The sequence below is a fragment of the Olea europaea genome, unplaced genomic scaffold (assembly GCF_002742605.1).
Source record: "Olea europaea var. sylvestris unplaced genomic scaffold, O_europaea_v1 scaffold1709, whole genome shotgun sequence".
NCBI classification, from domain to species: domain Eukaryota; kingdom Viridiplantae; phylum Streptophyta; class Magnoliopsida; order Lamiales; family Oleaceae; genus Olea; species Olea europaea.
In genome coordinates, this window is record NW_019234781.1 from 52,390 (window position 1) to 77,472 (window position 25,083).

Here is a 25,083-nt window from a genome sequence, read left to right on the forward strand (position 1 = left end):
TCAAAAGTTGAATGAATCCCACAAAAAGTCTTTACATAAATGTCAGTATTCTAAGAAGTGTAAAGTGTAAAACGTACGGGTCAAGTTTCAAATATACGAACTTAGGCGAGGTAAAAATGCATTTCTTATTTTTAATATTATTTTAGTTTTTTATCATTCTAAAAATCATTCAATAATTAAAATACTACATACCAGACATCTAAAATTATAAATTAAAATAATACATAGCAAACATGAAAAATTATAAAATACTACATTTACTTAATAAAGTGTAAAATGTATGGGTCAAGTTTCAAATAAACGACCTTAGGCGAGGTAAAAATGCATTTCTTATTTTTAATATTATTTTAGTTTTTTATCATTCTAAAAATCATTCAATAATTAAAATACTACATACCAAGCATCTAAAATTATAAATTAAAATAATACTCAAACATTAAAAATTATAAAATACTATATTTACTTAATAATTTTTACAATTGATCAGTTGTACAATTTTCAAAGGAAAATTTTGAAATTAAAGTCAAATAAAAGACTTTCAAAAAAGGAAAAAAAATTTTAATAAAATGTGTCCAAGCGTGCATTAAGCAGTCAGACTTTGTAGTTTACTGCTTAATTTCATGCTTACTGTCAAGTGTGGGGTTCTAAGCGCTTTTTTTAGAATACCAATAAATGTTTACAAAAATTTGAGAAAGAGTTTTATTAATTTTGTACGGATCTATAAAATTCAACACCATTTAGTTTCTCTATTCAAGATCGATAAGTTTCTAGAAGGAGTCCTAAACAAAGTTAGTGTTCCAAACTTAAGGTTTGGTAATTAGGTTTTGAGTCGTGGTCGATGTCTTCTATGATGGTCAACAGTGGGAGTTCTAATAGCAACTTTACATAATTGTTGATTTTGAACTGTCCAGAATTTCATTATTCTCGTTTTACTAACTACACTACCAAAATTTTTATATTATAAAATAATATCACACCAAACATACAGAAACGATCTGATACCCATGATGGACATGGTTATAATAGCCATCGTAGGCATTAGATCTTTTCTCACCAAGCCTCTGTTTGGGCACACTTAAAATTACAATTTTGATCGTTTATAACTAAAATTTGGACTGTTATTTTTTATCAAGACAATACAACTACTGCAAAATTTCGGACATTGCACCTTCAATTTTGGACCATTTTATGTCAAAATGACCTTTTTCTCCTTAACATTAAATTCATTTTGCATACAAGACGAGCGTTTTCGATATTTCATTTATAACATCAAAATTTGCTGCCAAATTGGGACCTATTCTACAGTGAGTAATAGTTAATTAATTGCTTGGATTGGGAGAAAAGGTCTCCTAGACGGGCTCCAAATATATTTGAAGTCATTCTCAAATGATTTTCAAATAGTTTAATAATATTGCACCGCTGTACATAATTACGATTTTGACTTTTGAAATAATTTATTTAACCATAATAAATAGCTCTAAGGCCGGCCCAAAGAAGGGATCCGTATACATAATTTTTTATAAGCATAACAGCATTAATTATTTAAATAAATAGCATATCTATATCTATATCTATATCTACATCTACATCTACAATATATTAAAAGTGTGGATTGAGGAGAAACTTTTAAATACGAATTTACCTTTACATATTTAGTTATATGTCAATATTATTCTTATATATTTAATACAGTACCATTGAATATAATTTAACTTCATTTAATATCCACTTAAGTCTAATGCTACTAATTAAATTTAAAAAAAATACTTTTTAATTTCTATAAATGATTATTTAAAGCCATCATTTGAGTTCCTTGTACAATACCCATTTTTCAATTTCACGTTGAATAAATTGAATTAATGCTCTCAATAAAAATTCCTTATATTTTTAACTATATACCAATGCTACCCTTATATATTTAATATAGTACTCTTTAATATAATTTAACTTCTTTTAATATCCATTAAGTGTAAGACCTATTGTTTTATATTGAAGTACTTAAAATTTTACATTAATCAAATTATGTTTACCACTTAAAATCTAAGCTCACATATATAGATGTAATTTTATTATAATTATATAATAAAATATATTAAAGGTTACATTAATATAATGGTAGATTAATTATCATATAAAATAATATTTATTATATTTTTAATACGATTATATATGTAAACGAGCTTCGAAATTAAATGATTAAACTTATTTTTGTTAACCTAAAATTATGAGTACTCCAATATGAAAAATGAACTTTATACTTAAAAGGAGACTACATGAAATCAAATTTTAATTAATCTATCATTAATGTCACCTTTAATATATTATAATGTTATTATATACGTACATGTATATATATTATATTATTTATTATTTATATACGTGAGTTTCACTTAAAATCAATGTTCATCTACTCATATATATATATAATGTGGAGATAGATGAGAAATGTTCAATTACCATTTTGTCCTTATATATAACATTGTCAATATTTTCATTCAAAAATTATAAATTTAACCTTTAATTGATTAAAAATTGATAATATAACCATTTAAATACAAAGGATGATAAATTGAAAAGAAAAAGTGCTTAAATGTCATAAACAGTTAGGAAGGAAAGAATCGATGATGAAAAAAATTATCCATCAATTATAAAAACCTTACTAATTACTCCTAGTAATTAGAAGTTACTTACACTTCCCATATTTATATCCACACTCTAAATACAAATTTTGCATATCAGTTCCACATTTTCACTAAATTCAATTTATTAAGTATTAGTAAAAATCAATATTATCTGTTCTAAAAAATAATTAATATAGTATTGGGTATTTATTATTGTGTGGTCATTTTTGTATGAGCATAAAATTTGATGGTAATCGTATTACTTACTATATAAAAATATATAAAGAAAAGAAAAAGATTTTAATCTCGGTACATTTAAATGAAGAATTGTTATTCCTCCATTTGTATTAAACCCATTCAAAGGAAAAGGAAAACTTTTATTTAAAAATTTTCATTTCGATATCATTTTGAATGTAACTTTGGTTTCTAATTTAAAATATATGCTATTGATTAAGATGATGAGCATGATCAATATGTAATTTTTTTTGTTTCTAAGTATGTTTAGATGATATACCCTTTTTTTTTTTTAGGTAAAAAAGTTTATGGTACAGACAAAATAAGTAATTTTTTAATTTGAAAATTATTTTTATACCTTTAGTTTACTTATTCGTAAACATTTTAAACTTAATTAAATGTACATCTTTTAATTTGATTTTTCTTTGTATCTATCTATATCACAAAATTGTTCGATATCATCGTCATGAACAAATCATTATATTTCAATTTATTTAGCATTTTCACTTTATGTTCGTAATTTTCATAAAACTTTATTTATATGTATATTCTTTAACAATTTTAATTTTTTTCTTTTAACATTAACAATTGCCCTACTTTAAAAATATTGTGCATATTATTCATTCCGTACATAAGATGTGAAACATGCGTGCTTACCACCAGTTTAAATGAAAAGTTTGTATGAAAACGAATTATGGAAAGATTTTAAATATAAAAATAAGAGAAACTTATTTCTCGATCACAAATTTCAAAATTTATATGTCATAACTTATTTCATGATTATAAATTATCAAAGTACTCGGTCACAAATTATTTTCGATTATAAATTATCAAATTTGTTGATCATATCAGTTACGAAGACACAAATTGTAAGTCGCATTTGTAAATTTAGTCTCAAATTATTCATTTTAGGTTATATATTATTTATTGATCACAGTTCATTCATTTTATCGATGACAATTATCCAATAATGTCATGACCGCTCTTCATTCCACCGGCATCACCAAAAAAAATCGACATCTCACCACCACCGCCGCCTCCAATCACACTACACATTGATTAACTCGAATCAGGAGTTTAAAACTTGCGAGTTTTAGCAAAAATCAGAATTTGGATTATGGTTTACCTGTAAAATCTATATATTTAAAGAAAAAAGAATCAAAGTCGATCTAACATTTCTTTACCTTCCAACAAAAGAGATTGATGAGTACCGAAAGGAAAAATCGTAAAAAGGCACCACAGAGTCCTCGAATAAAATATCAACACATAAATTTTCTAACTGTTTATTTTCTTAGAAACAAAAGTTTACGTTAAAAGAGTTGAGAGATTAAGGTCCCGTTTGGTACTCATTTTTTTCAAAATGCATTTTTCTCTCTCTTCATTTCAACCACACATTCTTTATTAAAATAATATTACACGTAAATCAAAAACTTTTCCTTATTTTTCAACCAAACATTTCCCATCAATTTACTATTCAAAAATTCATTTTTACATAAAAATGTCTCTCAAACACCCTCTGAATTTTAGAGGGGCTAGGTGATAATGAGGTAGGAGATACGCCAGAATTTCAGGAAGGTGTAGGATGGGATGGGTGGGGTGATAGTTAGCGAAAAAGTTAAAAAGAGAAAGTGGATTGAAGGGGAAATTGATTGGAAGAAATCTGCACTCTCAATCATGATGTCATCTTAGTTGACAAATAGATTGACAGAATGTCATATAACAGTGTATTATTAAACTGTTTTGAACATTGTCATCATTTCCATCTACCTAGGATATGCCAATGTACTTTTATGTCACAATTCATTTTTTTTTTATCTTAAATTTTTTTAAACATAAAACTGTAGAAGACTAAGTGACTAAACAATCAAAAAACCCATTAATTCTTTACCAAGCCAAGCACCGAAAACAAAAGTGAAATTTGGGAAACCATTCGATTGGAGAATCTGGACCCTACGGTCAGTGCCGTCCCATACTGATTTAATCCCCCCTTCAATAGTTCAACGTTGCCGGCATTTGGAATTTGGAAAGGAATTTCTTCTTGCTGACTAATTTTCCTTCCCTAACCTGGTAATCCACCTCTTGAGTCTAGAGTATTGGCCGGTGATTGGAGCGGCTCAGCGGCTGTCAAGTGCTACCATTTAGTTTCAGCCGCCATTTGCCTCCCCCCATTGGACCATTGCCACTACTGTCTACCGTCTGTCGCCTCTAAATAGGTGTTATTTATTAAGGACCAGTTACTAGTTAGTGCCCCGTGCATGCATAAGTTTGTGTTTTGATTTTACATCTCCCGTCTTCAATTAATCAAGCTAAAATCTTAAGATATGATTTTTAATTTGTGTTACTTTTGTGATTTGTGAAATTTTTGTTGAACTATGCTTGTTAAGGATTTTTATATTTACTACTTTTTGTTGGTTTTAGCAATATAAATGGAAATTTGTTGAATTGTGAAAATGTGTAGCTTCAAACATTATTTTTAATCTTGTATTTTTGGAGAATTTAATTTTGCGAACTTTATCACCTAATCTATGATCATTGGTTTAATTTCAGTCTTGTTTTTTTTATTCCAATGAATTAATTGCTTTTGTTGATTGTTTCTATCAGTTATGGAGAAGTATTTTAAAAGTAAATCTGCATTTTCTAGTAATGAGCAAAATGTTAATAAAAAGAATGTTCAAATAAAAGATATGAAATGAATGCTGTGGATAAAATTAATGAAATTGACGGAACTAATCTTGGAGGTGTCCCGATTCAAACAAATGTCGAGGATGTTGGGGATGAAAGCCATGAATTTGATGTTGCACAGCTTCCTTCAGATCCTGGATTGAGAGTTCCAATACAAAATTATGATATTAATGTTCGGGATGTGATTCAAAGAACAAATGTGCAACAGGGTCCTTGTTAGCCTCGTAATCATAAATTTCCACCCACAAGAATGGCTAACAAAGATATGCGATTTTGTGTTTCATGATATAATAAGCATCCTAGTTGGTTGGAATTTAATATAGAAAAAGATGTTGTATTTTGCTTTTACTGTTATCTTTTTAGCTCGAGTGGTGGTTCATTTGTTAATGGTGGATTCTCAAATTGGAAAAGGAAAGATATTATCAGAAAACATGTTGGGGCATCCAGTAGTGTACACAATCAGGCTCGGGTCGAGTATGAATCATTTAAGAATCAAGAACAAAGTATTCAATCTTTTCTGTTTAAGCAATTGCATCAAACTCAAACAGAGTATCAAATTCACTTGAATGCATCAATTGATTGTGTTCGATTTCTTCTACGACAAGGGTTGGGCTTTCGTGGGCATGATGAATCTGACGATTCAAACAATCAAGGGAACTTTCTTGAACTATTACATTGGTTGTGTGATCACAATACTGAGGTTAATGTTGTTGCTTTAACGAATGCACCTTAAAATCTCAAATTAACATCACGCAAAGTTCAAAAAGATATTGTGAGTGCTATTGCTTCTGAAATTCTAAACATGATTATTAAAGATATGGGTAATGGCTTGTTTTCTATTTGAGTTGATGAATCTCGAGACATTTGGTTAATGAGCAAATGTCACTTGTCATTCGTTATGTGAAGAATGAGAGTGTATTGGAACATTTTATTAGTGTTATACATGATTTGAGTACCACAACTGTCTCACTTAAGGCTGGTATTGATCAATTATTTTCCACGCATAGTTTAAGCATATCTAATTTGAGAGGCCAGGGATACGATGGAGCTAGCAATATGCAAGGTGAGTATAATGGTCTCAAAACACTTATTTTGAAAGAAAATTCAAGTGCTTACTACATTCACTGCTTTGCTCATCAATTTCAACTATCTCTTGTAACTGTGGCACAGAAACATCCAAAGATTGAAACTTTTTTTTTATTTCAGTACACAGATTGGTTAATGTTGTAGGAGGATCAGAAACATCCAAATGATCATATTTGAGAGAAACAAAAACTGAAAATTCTTGAATCACTTAGTCTACGTGAAATATCAAGTGGATGGGGTCTCGATCAAGAAACTACTCTTAAGCGTTTTGGTGATACACGTTGGGGATATCACCACCGTTGCTTAATTAACCTGATTCTCATGTTTTCAACCACAGTTGATGTTGTTGAGATGATTGCTACTGACACTACAAATTCTGAAACAAGAGGTGATGCGTGTATTTTATTGGAATTAATGTTAAAATTTGAATTTATTTTTATTCTACATCTCATGAGAAAGATCTTGGGAATTTCAAATGAATTGTCGAAAACATTACAAAAAAAATATCAAGATATTATCAATGCCATGAGATTGGTGTAATTATATAAAGCACAGCTCCAAACCATGAGAGATGATGGGTGTGATTCTTTTTTTGGAATAATTTATTCGTTTTGTGGAGCTCGTGAGATAAATGTTCCCAATATGGATGATATGTTCATAACTCTACGTCGTTCATGACGTGATACGGTGCAAATTTGCATCATTTTCGTGTGAAAATGTTTTATGCCATCATTGACATGCAAATTCAAGAATAAAATGATTCAACTATGTCAGTATTATCCTGTAAGTTTTGATGCGATGGCTATCTTGGAACTCGAAGATCAACTAGATACATATATTTTTGACATGTGTACTAACGAAGATTTTAGAGAATTACAAGGCCTTGGAGATCTTGCACAGAAGTTGGTTGCGAAAAATAAACATGAAGTTTATCCATTAATCTACAAGCTTGTGACATTAGCCTTAGTTCTTCCTGTGACTACTGCTACAGTTGAGAAAGCATTTTTTGCGATGTCAGTTGTTAAAAATCGTTCGCGTAATCAAATCGGGGATCAATGGTTGAATAATAGTTTGATTGCATATATTGAGCATGACATATCCGACAATATTAAAAATGACGTAATTATGGAACGTTATCAAATTATGAGAATTCGTAGAGAACAATTGTAATAAGATATCTAATATTAAAAATTTTTCATCACCTTTTTGCTAAGTTCGATTGTACCCCACTAACTCAAAATTTCTGCGTCTGCCACTGTTCAAAGTATTATTCCCTTAAAATAATTAGGGTAAACATGTTGGGTTTTTTATTTATTTAATTTTTTTTTTAGGCCCCCAACTTTGGAGGCACAATTGGAGGCCTTAGGCCATTGCCTTAGTAACTCGACCGAGGGCTGGCTCTGTAATATACAATATTTAAACAAAAGAAGGGGCATAAGACAATTAGAAATTAATGTAATAAAATACAATTGAAAGCGAAATCAATTATTTAAAATCAATTGTAACATTTTTCGAGTTTTTTGTGACGATAGATAGATACATTGCAACACGATCAAGTACTTAGTATACGATTGTCCTATAATATGAGAATTGACACCAAGCTCCAGTACATGCATTGTCATACTTATGATGTAAAACGAGTAAATTTAATTAATGCTCACCCAACTTTAACCAATATTTCTACTTGCTCACCAAACAATAAATGATAACCCGTTACTCACTCATCTATCTAATTCATTACTCATTCATCACCCATTTAACTTCTGTCATCCTCCACTGACGGAACGTGCCACGTGGCAAACGAAAATCCGACATGGCACGTTACATACATGAAATCAAGCCACACATGGACAATTTTTTAGAAATACGTCAACCACCAAAAAACCACAAAAATGGGATGACGAGTGGAACGTGAGCCGGAATTTCCACCGCGGATAGCGTTGCATGCTACTTTCTTAACAATAGTGGAAACAACAACTGAAGTAGGAACAGCAACAGCCCAAATTCACCTTCCATCGTCTACGGCCATTCCATCGTTACCTTCCTTCACCGTCGCTGAATCGTGAAGAACCCAGAAATCGCCCCCAATTCCAGCTTTCCTTTTTTGGCCATGAAAATGTTTGAAGTTTGTATTATTTTAGTCATCACCTAAGCTGAGCATTTCAATAATCATTCAAATTGATTGGAAACAGTTGAACTGTCCCCATACATCAAAATCGAACTGGGAAATTTGAAGTCCAATATATTAGGAAAAAGTTTCTGTAATGATGACATTCAAAATTCTCCACTCTAATCTAATGTGTTGCTTCTACCAATTTCTCATTGTTCTTCTTGCCTCTCGTGAAGAACTTGTACCCTCCAAAGAAAAGAATACCCCAGCCAGATAAGGAGACAATCACGAAGTGCTCTTCCTTCCACTTGGATGGACTTATGGGATCTTTCCAAAAATCAACCTTAGATGGCCCATGATCATTCGCGGTGCCAACGAGGCCACGGCGAGGAATCATAGAGGCGAACCAAGCGAAGGTTGCAGCTCAGCGTGCTGTCGTTGCAACCAACGAAATAGCCATGACTTTGTGCTTTTTCTTTCCAAGATTGAACGGGCATCAAGTAGCAATTCTAGCTTTCATTTTCTTGCCACAATGTACACATGAACGAAGCGTCCCAAATCGAAACCTAAATTCGCCCCCAAATCCGTGAAGAACCCTAAAAATGGCCCCCAATTTTGCTGCACTTACTAGGCTGTATTCAGGGTCCAAGAACTGGAGGAAGAAGATGAAGGTCCGGGAGTGGCTTTCTACACTTTTGGCCCATTTTCATGTGTGATGTGCCACATTGGTAGATTTCGTTAGTTTAAAGTGACGAAAATTAGACGAGTGATCGACCAGCAAACAATTTGATAGATGAATGAGCAATGAGTAATGTTTTAATGTTTAGTAAGCAAATAGTAATGTAATATAAAGTTCAATGAGCATTCATTAAATTTACTCGACGTAAAACTATATGAACGAATGCTTAGTAGGTAACTATATGCATGATACTCACTATCAGTGTGGTCTCCTCAAAATTCGAGTCTTTCACCATCTTAGCTTATTTATCTTTTATCTGTTTAGCCCTATATCTCATTACCGTGTATCGTATGAGCTCATTTATCAATATAGCCGACAACATGAGCACTCTTCAATGCATGTGGGTTCATCGTCTACATTGAGATCATGGGATTATAGCTGTATTTGTCGTAGCCTTTCGAGACTTAGAAATCAAGACTACGAATACTACATTAAAAATTATAATAAATACAATTTTACTTCTGACCTATCCGTATGGCGTCATTGTACCAATTCACAATCTCAAGGCCATCAAGAAATCTTCTGGCATTACCTTTATAATGCGTCGGACTACCAAACACTCTATCAATGGCCACTCGTTATGACCATTTGTAGCCTCAAGCTGTATGTCTATTTGAAGGCAAAATATAGAACGGTACACCTCTTCTTCTACAAGTTACGCTTAATTTAATTAACCACTTCATTCATGCTCATCAAAATGTGTGCACGTGGACGTGAATTTCATAGCATATCTTATGCACCATGTACGAGTCATATTGACACGTGATAATATTCCAGTAAAAATCAACATATGATGACTCCATGTAATCAAATCACATCCCAAACACTCTTACCGTGTACATATATTCAGCAATAATAAAGCCCCCAGGGACATAGCCTAGTAGTGCAAAGGACAGGAGCGAGGTTATCTCACGCCTTGCTGGCAGTCGCAGTGTGGGGGTTCGATTCTTGAGACATGAAATTGGACTCCTTGTAGGCGCAGTGTATATGCAGCTCTTATTCCCTGACCTGTTGGGACACATTCCACGATTTACTTTCCTCACAAAACTTTAGGGGAGGGGCGGGGCGGGGCGGGGCGGGGCGGACCCTCAAAGTTGGGGTTCAACTTTTTTTTTGTATTCAACAATAATAAAATTTGACATACATTGGTTTAAAAGTACTTCCAATTATATTATTTTACTTGTGTGGAATGATTTGACTAATTGGCTTTAAATAAAATGTTTTGATTGGTTTTTACTGCTCATGTTTTTAGAAAATTGAAATAAGATGTTTAGTAAATTTTAATAAAATTGATAAAATGTGTTGTTTAAAAATTATGAATATCGTAAAATATGTGATTAAAATTAATTGTTGATCTCGATTTAAATTAAAATATGAATTCTAATTCCTACGAAACAAGAGCAATACGATAGTAGGACATAAATATCATAATACAACTAATTGATGTATAAATACTCTTAGGAAATTGATAATATTTTTAATATTATTTATCATAACTTATGTTTTTTTATTATTTTTTTTTTCAAGTGACACAACTTTTTCTTTGTCCCAACAAAATCCCAGTGTATGATATGTTAATGCATTTATTCGGAAGGTTCAAATTCTGATTAATGAATTACAAAGATTTATGAATAATATTACTTAGTTTCATTGAGATTATAATCCTAATCTATATGATCGTAGGTGATAAACTAAATGAAATGTGGAATTAAATGATATATTTAATTCCACTTATCAATTAATATCACATTATTGCCATAATATGAGGTTATAATCCCAATGGACTAAATATCATTACTCAATATTTATAGTGTAAGAGGATTAACAGAGAATTAAGTAACAAATTAAAAATTACATACAATTGTAATTTAAAATTTCAATAAATTACATACATAACATAATTAACACAATTCTGCCAATAAGAAAATTTTAAATTTCAAAAATTAAAAAAATACATGCCCTGAAAACGAAATGACGGTGTAGTCATTATAATTTATTAAATGTTGCAATTTGCCAAAAGTTGACCCAAGTTTGACAGCCATTATTTGAAAAAAAACAACATTTTGATTATTGATTTTTAAGAGAACAAGTCAAAGTTGAATATGCATTGTTCGTTATTTTGAAATACTTTACAAGTGCTGCGAAGGTAATATTTGATACCAATTTGTTTGGAAGATTTGATGAGTCTCAAAATAAAGAAAATAAAATTTAGAATAGAAATTTAAGAGAAAAAATTATAGACTCAAAACTCAACTTCTATTATTCAAATTTTTCGTGATAATAACAAATGAGCAATATTTTTATAATTCATTTGATACATAAAAATTAATCGTTAGTACATGAATTTAAACATCCATTTAAATTTCTGGACACATGAATAGAAATAAATTCATCTATAATAACTCTAGATTCATGTAGATCAAAATTCATCAAGTCAATTCATTAGATCTAAATTAATATGGATGTTAATTAATTGAGAATTAATAACACAAAATTCATACATTACAAGAATTTTGTAATATTTATTAGGACATCTCCAATAATTGCACTATTACACCATTTTTTGGTGCAAAGTTGCTACAATGCAATACCAAACTTCGCACCTTTTTGGTGTAAAATGGTGCAAAGTGAATAGTATTGCACCATATTTGATGCATCACTATTTATTACACCATTTTTTGTACCAAATGGTGCAATGTCCGTTTTGCCTTTATTTTTCATTTTTCAAAGATAATGGTTAAGGGTATTTATGTCATTTTCGTTCTATAATGATAATGATGATGATGATGATAAAATTACACAATTAATTATATTATTAAACTTTATTATTTTTAATAATATAATCAATAATAATTAACGTAAAGTTTAATTTGTAAAGTTTACGTTTAAAGTTTAATTTAACGTAAAGTTCATATTATTATTAAAGTTTATTATTTTTGTAAATTTAATATACTTGTTTATCATAAATTAATAATATAGTCAATTATTTTTATCAATTTAACATAATATATAAAACACATGAATAATTTAGTAATCAATATATTTGTTAATTTAACAAAGTTATGATTTAATAATTTATATAGTTATAAAATAAATATATAATTTTCTTTTAAATAAATGCATTGAGAAAAATCGAAATAATGAATAAAATAATAAAGCACTGTTCATTTGGTGTAATGATTGGAGAAGAATTTTGGTTCGATGCAAAATGGTGCAAATTTTGGTACAGTGCTGGAGATGGCCTTACATATTGAAAAATGAAAAAGTAAGATATTATTAAAATAATTGAATTGGAGTAGAGTTAAAAGCGTCCGAAAATAATTCTCACTTGATGTAATATTTAATATATTATATATGATTAAAAAGTATGAATTTTTTTATATGTTCGAAATATTTCATTGTGTGAATATGTCGTTGAAAATTAGTATGTAAGAATTTTTTTTTTTTCAAATAATGATTGTCAAACAGGGACTTATATATACATCAAACCGTTATATAAGGTGTAGTTGCCAATTTTTCTTAGCCCTTATTTCGACTCCATTAAGAAATGCACTTCGGAAAAAAAAACATTTTTGAATATAAATATTTTGAAGAATGTATGGATAAATAATAAGATTTTTTTTTAAAATTTATGTGTAATATTATTTTATTGAAAAATGTATGGATAAAAATAAGAAAGAGTACAAAAATATATTTTTGAAGAATGGAGGTCAAACATGGGCTAAACGTCAGGCAAAAGTTGTAACCTTGCAAAATTTAACGAAAATCAATGTAATTCATTTTATTTCATATTTATCCATGTGTGTAAATTGCCCATCTTATAACCATTATTAAATCAAATTCAATTTCTCATACTTCTTCAGCTCTTTAACACCATTAAGCCATTGTTTGATAACCATTTTTCTCAAAATACATTTTTCTTTTTCTCTTTTTTTCAATCATGTATTCTTCAATAAAATAATATTACACGCATAACTAAAACTTTTTCTTATTTTTTAACCACACATTCTTCATTAATTAATTATTTCAAAATGCATGCTTACTAAAAAATGGGAAACAAACAAGGACTAAAAAAATTTCCTTTTTACACGTAATATTTTTGCTTGGGGGAGTATAGCATATTGTTGTTTTTGGAGTATAAATCCCTCCTCTGAACAACCTGAATATAATATAATTTAAACGGTGTAACGAGATGATGAACATGATCATAATATTAATTCGAGTTCACCGACTTTACGATAAAGGCATTCAGCAATCGTCTCCAAGAATAGAAAGAATTTTGTCTCATACGAAAGCAGTATAACAATCTGCGAGAGTTTCAATGAACTCGATGAAGTGTTTTCACTTTTAGAATAATATGTGAGAGAGAGAGAGATTCAAAGCAGATAAAATTTGCAATGAAATGTGCAATTATTTTGGCAGCAAGGCAAGTTATTTATGGATACGTTCATGGTCATTTGAATATCCTTCGAACCTTTTTAGAACAGTCACTATTGTTCAGACGTCCCTCCAAACCTGAACTGACAACTCTGTTCAGATTGAAACACTACTTCTGTTACATCAATTAACATACGTCTATTAACAGTTGACCAAGACCAAAAAAAGCCAAAGAAAAGCCAAAAGGTCGGAACTAAAAAATACTATTTAAAATAATTTCATTAAGCACCAAGAATTTGTTTAGTTACAATTTGACTCAAAATTTAAATAAAATATCTAAACTAATCATATAGTACAAGGATCCAACGGATACTCGAACATGAATCTAACACGTGCTAGTGCTCGTGCCAAGCCAATCGATGTCAATAGCGACACATGTGGATTAAGAACAGAACCCAATATAATATAATTCTTCTCTTTTAAAAATTACTAGTACCCTAGGGATCAAACCCAATTTTCAAGCTTTCACCATATAAATCACATCAAAATTTCCTAATTTTTCTATATGGGATAGGTGTACAATATTTTTTAATAAATCAAATTATTCACTAGTTTATTATTCCAAGTAGGTTAATTTGATATTAAATATTTCATTCAATTTTAAATGACTTTCGATAAATAAATATATCGCATTAATCAAATCGCAGAGTAAAACATGAATATATTTGGTCTGGTTAAAATCGAAATGTCACACTAAAATTAAAGCTCAAAGTTGACCCAATTCAATTACCAAACCATTTCTAACACGTATTTCTTCATGTAATTTTCTTTGAATGTACAATCAATGGCGGATCTAAGTGGTGGCGAGCTAGAGTGGTCGCCCTAGCTGGATTCGTCGGAACCGCCTGGAGCCATTTTTTTTTTTGACAATAAATTAAAGTTTTAAGTTATATTATTGATATTCAAGTTATTTTCAAGAGTTTCATGTGGCTCACTTGGTCAGACGTTGAATGTATATAGTGGGGGTCCCGGGTTCAAATTTTTTTACCAACAAACTATTGTGCAATAATATTTAAATACAACATTTTTTGCCAAAATTCAAGAGAGTGGGGACCAAACCAAAATTCGAACTTGTGACTTCATGTTGAACATAGTATGAACTATACCGCTATGGCACCCACTGATTATTGACAATAAGTTTAACAAAATAATATTTGTTAGGTTCTATATGTTGTAATGCGAGATTCAAATCCGTGCTCTTCATTTAAAATATACAAAGTTTGACAACAATATCATTAGATGAATCCATTTATTCTTATAACATAATTACATATGTTCAATTTGAAAAAAAAAATTGTTAAAATTTAAACTTTAGACCTTATTTGATTCCAATTTTTTTTTTTTCAAAGACATTTTTTTATCTCTTCTTATCAACCAAATATTCTTCAATAAAATAATATTACACGCAGATTCAATTTTTTTTAACCACACATTCTCCATCAAATTACTATTACAAATTCCTTTTTTTTTTGTGGCAAAAAAAGGGTATCAAATAAACTCTTAATACTTTATTGCAACTGACGTCAACCATCTGTGCTGACTCAAACTCTTAGATTGGCCCTTGTGTACAATCAGTGGAGGACCAAACAAGGAGGGATGGCAATTGGCCTCGCAAATTTTGTATTTTAATGTTGTGAAAATTCTGGCTCAATCACTGGCTTCGTGAATGAAACTGAAAGTCGCGAGACATAACAATAGAAACACTGATAAAACAAAAAGATTGATACTTTACTTTTGAGATAATATTTAGCTTTAGTACTAACTGCTATTTTCATCGATTACTAAAAGATGGAGTTGTGCAGCAATTTAATACTTGTCTGGTCCTTTCTTTCAATGCTTTTAAACTTCGATATTCAACAACATTGAATGAATCACTAACCAAGAAACAATTATGTGAACGATTTACAGAAAATTAAAAGAAAAAAAATAATTAAGCCAGCTTCTCAGTTGGTAACTAAATGTAGCTGAAATTTGAAATAATTGTGAGGATAGCTGGCTTACTCCGCAGAAGGTGAGGTTAACAAGTTCAAAAGGAAGCCAGCCATAATTCCAATGAGTCCCACAATGAGTGCAAATATAAAGGAGAAACCTGAATCAATTTTACGATTTCTACGTCTCTTGAGAACTTCCTGCAAGTGAAAGCATCAGAATATGAGTATGAAATGACCATCTGTGTTAAAAGCGCATGTTTGAAACAACCAATGAAGGTGGGAAGAGAAATCGAAAAAGCTTGTTTCTAACATGAAGTCCATTTATCTCGAAATGAATATGATTAGCCCTGACCTACCAAAAGGTCGCCAAAAATGGATATTCAATTGACAATGTTAAAATTTTGAGTTTTAAATCAACTTTTCATTGTTACCCTTTTATCTCTCAGTGTTTGACATACCGCCTGTATATTCCCACTAGGATGTACAAGAGCAATATAGGAAATACGCAATCCAACAAGTTCTATTACACTGTTCTTGTGCGTGCTAAGTTCACTATATATTTATACATCACAGGAACAAGAGAAAAGCAAGTGCATTCACCAGTTCTAGTTGTAGCTGTTGTGTTTGACGGACAGCTGCATCTCTTTCTTCCTTGAGACTCTGCAAAGTTTGATTCTGCAACATGAGAGAAAAATATTGCTCATCTAAATAGTAATAAAGGGGAACAGAAGTTCAAATTTCCACATTGCTTGAATACAAATATTTTAATTTAATAAGCATTATATATTAACAGTGTATCATAGTTCCAGGGTGAGCAAACAAAACTTTTGGTTTGGACACGAAGGTTACTTGTGAAGGATAGTTTGGAAAATAAAACATAGAACGGATAAAGGTGGTAAACGAATTTTGAGAACAGAGGGCCCACTCTCTTCAAGAATTTTGAGACAAATATGCAGGCCACAATTTAATCCTACAATGAGCCCACTTCTAACCACCAAGTTCCATTCCCCTCGCTAGTCTAATTACTAGATTCCAGAGACGGGGCCCCATTTATGTGCTTGTGAGGCCTAAAAACTGGCATCCAATGCGTTATATCATTGTTTCGAGAGAAAAACAAATTGCTTCTATCTCTGATGTGAATTCCTCAAGTAACCATCTCCTATGTCCAACTCCAGCGGCAAGGAAAAAGAAGAGGTTGATGTGAGAGTTCAGGAACACTACAATCCTAACTAGAGTAATGAAAAGACTAATTCGACCTCAGAATCTGTGGTTCAAAAGTGGATAAAAATTTGTATGAGCAAGGTCAAGAGTGGAATAAAGGTAAGCAGAACAAAGAGACTAAAAAATGTGCAGGAGATTAAGGGGCTGTTCCAAGGTAAGAACCACCGTAGAAAAGGGAATTTATCTTTTTCAAGGTAAAAAGTGGCAAGCAGTTATTAACTTATAGGAACTTTCTGTGGCTGTGTAAGGCAGGGATCAAGGCTTTGGAAGAAGGCATTTAAGGACTATGGTTCAAGTTTTCGTTGAAGCAAGTTTGCAATAAATAATAAAAAATGCATGATAAATGAAATTTTATTGAATTCAATGGCGAAAAATAATCTATTGGTTGCTGAAGCCTAATCCTAGTAGGAAAGGGGCTTATAGTTAAGGAAAGTCAACATTCTAAGCTAAGGCTCTACCACAAATAGTCCCCCAGTAAATTTAATACTGTAAAATTAATTAAACTAATTTGAGATCCATGGAGTGTGCATATTGACCCATATTCAGTAAACATTTACAGGATAAATATCATTGATGCTAAAATATAGTATATCCTAAATGCTTAAGTCCCAGCTTAATATGAATTATTTTGTTTCGTCTCAGGCTAAAATGTGCTTCAAACCCAACTATTTGCAAAATTTCAAAGAGCCTTCTGAGTGCATGAAGTGATGAGGCATCAGTTGAGTGTCTAACATGTCTTATAGTAGCATATCTGACAAAACATTAATGTTCCATTTCACCAAGATATTAATGTCAGAATAAAGAAAACTGCACAATTTTGAAAACAAGAAGTTATTAAGCCAACTACCAAAAGGGTATCAGACCATAAATGTAAACCAAGAAACAAACATAACAAAAAACTAAGGCACGAGGTAATTATGGTTTATTAATCTCAGGATCATTAGTCCTGTATCCCATTTTTGTCCCTTGGATACCCTTCTAGACACATTTAATTTATTAATTTCAATTTGTAGTGACGGGTAGAAGCAGAGGTGTGCACATATATTGCCTGCGCTAGCATAATACCACATGCTTAGCACCTGAGACAACCATAAAAATATAAATTTCCTACTCCAAATTTCCAAATTTCTTCGTTTGGCAAAAAATGAAACCCAAGCAAGCAAATGAACTGAGTGAAAAGATGATGGATTGAAATGGAAGTGACCTCATATCCAAGGGATAAAAAATTAAAAATAGCCCAAAAAATTATGGGAAAGCATATACGCAACACAGATATAAAGACACCAGAAGATTTACATGACATATGTTATATAAACACATAGACATAATACCTGCACACAGACATAAATACACCCATTGGTATATACATGTATATGTGAGGATAAGGCATTGATCATGGGGTCTGACATCTGATAACTCAATAGAAAGTGTGAGATGAAGGAATTGATACAATCTAACTTGAAGCCTTAGTTTCTCACTGATCTCAGAAGAACAGAAAAGCCAAAGGCTAGTTTTGTTTATAAGCACTGTTGAAGTAATTTCATATTAGACTTGTTATTTTAACCCTTAAGCCTTAATTTTCTCAATGAAAAATCCGCAAAACAGCAAGACATTATGTAACTAGGACAAAATAACTGTTAAATCTTAAGATATCTTGAAACAAAGCAATATAGATAATATCTGAAGTCAATGAAAATAAAAAAGTTGTGCTATGAAATGTACCATTGTTGATCTGCTCTAATTGAGGAGTAATATATAACTCTTTGTTATGACATAATTGTAGTTGGGAAGATATTTAAGTGTCATATGCCCCTAGGTAGATATTAGAACTGTTTTATAGAAGTTATTATGTATCCTACCTATGCTTGTTTCCCTAATAGTTCTTCAGACATTTTTCCAGCTATTTTCTGTATTATTTATTTAAAAGATATTTTTCTCTTAAATGGCTGCCATGTAAAATGTGGCATGCCTCATCTTATGCCTTCACCTTTAAACACTGCTGTTGGCCTTAAGAAACTCCACCTAAAGGAAAGAATTATGAGAAGACTTGGACAGCTTAAAGGAAATATAAAATGCAAATACATAACCGTTGAAATTGTATTTCAGCTGCCTGAGGCTGTGAAATGCAAGTTACAATGATTGTGTTAAATCATAAATGAAATGTGATGTTTATAAGGCATTGCAAGCACCGACTTCCAATAGTAGGTGTTTTCCTTGTAGAAAGAATAGAGAGAGTGGTATCATCAGTGCCATGTGAATAGCAATATATTCGGATGTATGTTTGATTAACTGATAAATAAACCGGCACATTTGAACCTCTTTCATGTGGTTTATTTCTTGGCCCCTAAACTATCTGGACCTGGGAGTTCTGTGAGCCTTGAACCACTCCTCTTTTTTAGCTCTTACATACACCACTCTCTTCAAAATTCAATTAGGCTATATAGATAACCAGTTTCATCAACTATTTGAGTGACTTCTATAATTAAAATCGCTCAAGAGAAGTCAAGCAATGAAAGCAATCACACTAATGATCTGCCGAATAAAAAGTGCTAAACTAATATTTATACCATCGAAGATCACAGATCAATGTCTCTCAATCATTTCAAAGTATATTCTACTAAATTTTGCTGTACAACCATCAGAGGAATGTTGGATTGAACAGTGTGAGCTTGAAACATATAATTTGCAATCACTTGATTAAGAAAAATATAGAAAAAAGTTGGATTTTAATAAAATTTTGATGGAGTACACAATGAAAACACGAATTTGAACAAAATTCACTTGGCTTACATCAAAGTTTTGTTCAGATCCATCTTGTACGTTTCCGGAAGCTGAATGAGGGAACATGTATATGACCTTAAGCTTGCACTCCTCTATTGTTCTTTCGCCTTCCTTACTAAACTGAATGCCCCATCGTCATTCGCCAGAAGAAAAAGTAATTCACATCCTATGTATGAAATGAAACTAACGGTATAAGAGGCGTATACTAAAAATCTTACAGTATCAGTTGAGAGCTCATTGACATCAGTATGTGGAGCAACTGTTGTGCTTTGAAGGAGAAATTTATCTTTTGATTGCTTATCTGGGGGGTATTCCCGTTGAGCTTGAAGGGTGACTGTATAGGCATCAGAAGGTAAAATAATAAAAAGAATAAAGGTTGGAACAATGGGTCAAATATGCACCACACACAAGCAATTGAAACATGAACAGGGATATCAATTCAGTAGACTGTACAGTCCTTACAACAGCTAGCAGTATCACAACCATGCATAGCCCACATAACACCGAAATTAGTTGCTCTCTTCAGGACTCAGGAGTCTAACATTTGGGCTATAGTACTAGAAAGATTGAAATCAAAATCCCCATAAACTTCATTTGAACTTGAATTTAGATGTGTTACAGCTGGGTATAAAAATGTGCTTATTTTGCAAACTATATTAAGGTCAGGGAAAACCCGAAAGCTAGTAACTGTTGTTCCAAGGAAAGATAAGACACATACTGAAGATTTTAATCTATGATATTGGAAATTTTTTATGGTCCCATTCATCATCAATTAAGTGCAAAATTTTAGAGAGAGGTTACCATATTGCAGGCATCTTCAGAATTGACAGGTGCATAAAAATAAATCCCACAGCTCTGCTGTTGGAATCTATTTTGTTTAATTGTAAAGGTCCAACATACATCAAGCATGTAATAGAATCTAAGTGATTGAAACAAGAAAAAATAGTCTTCAAGGGAATAAAGAGGCGAGGTAGTTGGCTACATGTGATCTAGAATACACAAATATGTTTCTTACACTCACTTCCAAATAAAATTGAATTTTTGACTCTTGGGTATCTTGTATAAAGTTGATTACATGTGTAACATACTGCTTTGCTGGTATTTCAGTGTCAAACGCCTCCCTATATCTGTGCCATACAACAGACCACCGCCGTGTTACTTATGTTTACAAATAATGCTACAGTATCAAAAAGCTATTCCACATATGAGACACAGATTTCATACACCTAATACAAATTAGAAATATTATAGCGAACCACCTCTTATGATGCATGAGTCCCAAGGAAGTACCACGCCAGTGTTCGGACGCACAAAGTACTTCTTTGGAGAAGTAGTTTTCACCTAAAATAAATAAATGCACAAATTTACATTCAAAGAAGTAAGAAAATGACATACAGAATATCAAGTTGAAAGGAACCAATTCTCTGATTATGGAGTACCTTGAAAGCAACAAGGTTTTCAGTTCTGTTTGTAACTTTAAGATCACAGTAACTTTGTTTCTCCAGCTCAACTAATCAAAGAAATATTCACAACAATGCAGTAAGTAATCATGATCTTCCACCATATATTAATCAATTATGATGCAATACTAGAGATGCTTTTTTATCCCGTTCCTTTAGATCTTTCCATAGACTGTACAACAATCTAACTAGGAGACTACAGGTAACGAACCTCTTTGGTTAACGCCCAAAATGGGATAGATCCAGCAAAAATCTCATTCGTTAGATATGGTAGATTAACAACAATCATAATGAAGCAACCAGATGATAGAGGAGAAAAATACAGGAGAGATGATTTTGTAATTAGTGCGACCAATATCACAAATGTTCCTTTGAGCATATAGATTGTTTGCCTAAGTCCTGAAGTAATGCCAAACTTTGTAATGTAGATCTACGGCACTCGCCACTTCACCTTGTCACGAACAAGGCGAGCCGTGGACACAAACCGAACAACAAAAAGCTTGTGCAAGCCACTCATCGGCTCGCCGTCCGACTGCCATCGGGAGAGAAAATGTAATTTTTAGTTTAAAAAAGGCTCGACTCGCCCGGGTTTTCAGAAACAAGCCAGCTCATGATTGGCCCATTCAACATCCCTATGTAAATCTCTCAATTATCTGAGGAAGTTTGTTCCAACTATTTTGACAGCATAAATAGATACATTTTTTCATTCACTTTATCTGTAGCCATTACGTCATTTAGGTCACAGATGCTTAGCAAAAACATTTTTCTACGTTCCCTGAGGATTCCCTCTTCATAGATTGAGGTGAGGTTGGCTTCCTAAAGATGCCAATGCTATAGTCCTTGAGCTTCACATGGAAAATATCATCAAACCTAAAGTATCCTCTTCTATGTCCCCATATTACCCCCAGAGACCTAATCCTCTCAATGTGTATACTACCATGCCGTTCAACTCATGAATGCATCTTTCAAGCTGTCCAATATATTGTCTCGCTAAGTAAATGTCATTTGATATCCAACGTGGTTTAGCTTTATCTATATTTCAAATTTTAAACAAGGAATAAGGATGAACTGAGAGGTGATTGGTTGATTTCAGAAGTTTGGAATCAGAATATGCACAACATAACGATGCCAAAACAGGAACAAGTAAAATCCTACTTTCCAAATTTAATCAAATCTTAACTTCACCAAACATTTAACTAATGTTCACATGCAAGTTTAAATTCAATCTCTCGAATTCACTTTTTCAATCCAATATAATCAACTTTCCATATAAATTCAGCCCACAAACATTGCCAGCAGTTCCATCTGTTACTTATAGTCGGTTGATCCATGTACAGAAATTATCAAACCTCAAAAATCCTTAATTTGTGAATAATTCATTAAATTCTCATTTCATTGACTACGTTAAATACTTCAGCCTAGCACAAGTAAAACAAAAATCAAAAGCATGAAAAAGAAAAGAACACAAAAACTTTAAAAAAAAAAAAAATCGAGAGAAATCACATTGAAACTTGAGGTCTTCTGGTTGTACAGAGATCAACTGGTTAGCAACAACAGTCATGATAGCAACGGCCACAGCAGCTCACTACTCCAAAAGAGAAGCAAAAAAATTTCAATCAACGAAACAATCAATCAAATCCCACATAAGAACCTGCAACAAACAATAAAAAGTAGAAAATGCAATCCCTAGGTCACCAAAAATTAGTAGAATAACAGAAAAGTGATATGAAAGTTTGTGAAGGAATTAGAACATAAAGATAAAATAAAGGAGCAATAATAGGATCATGCAGAAACTGACAAACAATTCTTCAACTCAAATATCGCTTCGCTGGTCCGGAACTCCGAATAATTGCAAATTTCATCACCATTAGAATTTGATTTATTTCTCAATGATCAGAAAGGAGGAATAGCAATTTGAGAGAGAGAGAGAGAGAGAGAGGAGGAGGAGAACACGTGTTTAAAGAGGAGAATGCAAGACGCCCGCTTCAAAAGCAAACTCCACGCTGGTTGGGTATGTGTCCTGACACGTGTCATTTAGCTTGGATTTGCAGTTTGGTTACCCAACTTCTCTCGCGTCTAATTTTTTATTCAATAAAAAGTAGGGAAAATTGCATAAGCGATCTCTAACCCAATTTTTTTTAAGACTTTATCCTCATTTTTACTTTGCGCCAATAACAGTTTCAAACCTTTCAAAAATATGTACTTAGAGTCAAAGTTGATATAAATCATTCATTTGACCATTTGTTGACCAAAAAGTCAAAATTTGATCAAATTAAAAAGAGTAAAATGATACTTTGCATTTTTCTTACGATAAATAAATTAAAAGATTAAATTTAAAAATCAAAAAATCAAAAGGAAGTTTATAAACCTACCTGCCACCCCATCCTACTCAGCTGCTCACCCAGCCCAATGAAAACTGCATAGCTTCCCAGAGGACCTCGAAGCCACTTTCTTCTTCTTCTGGTTATATCCCAAAAACGTCGACGTCGGCAACTAAAATCCTCCTGAGCAATCATCTCAACAATTTCCAATCCCACCACATTTTCAATCGATCTAAGTGACTGCAAACCACCACCACCTTTGACCCACACCACCACCATAACTCCCCCTTAACACCCACTACCAGTGCAAGTCCCTCACACGAAAAAAAAAAAAAAAAAAAACCTCGACATTGGGAATCCAAGTGGGCATATCAATTCTAAATCCAACTTTGAAATAGTAAGAGAATGGGAAAAACAAAAGCCTAATAAACAACGAAATTCTAACAGAAAAATCTCATTCTGCTCATCATTCTGTTTGGTGTCATAATTTTTCTTTGGGTTTTTAGATTTCTTAAGTTTTTTTAGGTGGATTGAAATCCTTTTGGAGAATTTAGTGTTGGGGAATACACCGTTTATGTGCATATTATATTAATAAAAGCATATCGTTTATTTGCGTGAAATCGAAACGTAATTTCGACTTACAGAAATAGAATTTGAGAAGCAAAATAATAAAAGTTATCGAATCGGAATGCATGAATATGGATTAATCTCTTTCGATTCTTGAACGAAAGCAAGTTATTCTTTGAATCAAACCGATAAATTTTTGGTCGAGGTAAGTGTTTGACACTTGTTCTTAAGATGAATTTGCTTCGCATCGTGCTAACAGTTTTTCAGCAATCATCTCCCAAGATACAACGACCACGTCAAGCCATAGAAGCACTCCAAGTGGTTTCGACTAACGAATTCGAACAAAATTCCCTCTCTACCATAACAATGATTTTGATGTAAAAAATAATCACTTTTACAAATTGTTTTATGTAACTTAACATGAAATCAATAATATGGAATGAATTGGAATGACAAATACACATTCAAGGGGTCTTATATATAGAAGATGAAGGATTGTAGGTGAAGGGACACACTCCAAATCCAACATTTTTCATGGAAAGTTGCAACACTTCATTTCGAAAAGTTGCAACACTTCATTTCAAACCTGCATCTTTTCGAAAAGTTGTAACACTTCATTCGTCCAACTTTGGACCGCAATTTCTCATTCATTCGAAATTGATTTCGAGATTCCAAATATACCACGACGATCTACTTGACAAGTAAAATAAGTTGGTCTATTTACTTTTTTAATTTGACTATCGGATCAAGTCCGAAATTCAATCGAAGTTGACACGAAGTCACACCTTTTCATTTTCCTAGTTTTAAACTTAACCAATTTTCGATTAATTTTTGAACCAATTCCAACAATCCCCCACATGAATGGAAATTCGAGTATGCAAATGTAATGCTAT

General features: G+C 31.9%; 1 protein-coding gene across 2 annotated transcripts; it reads right to left on the minus strand.

The window, feature by feature from the left end:
• Positions 1-15,677: 15,677 nt before the first annotated feature.
• On the minus strand, positions 15,678-23,283 carry LOC111377700 (vesicle-associated protein 2-1). Of its 2 annotated transcripts, none has more exons than XM_023000828.1 (8): positions 23,101-23,283; positions 22,806-22,887; positions 21,282-21,352; positions 21,102-21,183; positions 20,061-20,176; positions 19,852-19,962; positions 16,441-16,515; positions 15,678-16,038 (listed from the first exon to the last, which is right to left on the minus strand). In XM_023000828.1, exons 2-8 carry the CDS (start codon positions 22,861-22,863, stop codon positions 15,907-15,909), a joined length of 645 nt encoding a protein of 214 aa, XP_022856596.1. In that variant the 5' UTR covers positions 22,864-22,887; positions 23,101-23,283; the 3' UTR covers positions 15,678-15,906. The 2 variants fall into 2 exon arrangements, with proteins under 2 accessions (XP_022856596.1, XP_022856597.1); XM_023000829.1 differs by having other exon boundaries at positions 22,806-22,953; positions 23,101-23,281.
• Positions 23,284-25,083: the final 1,800 nt, after the last annotated feature.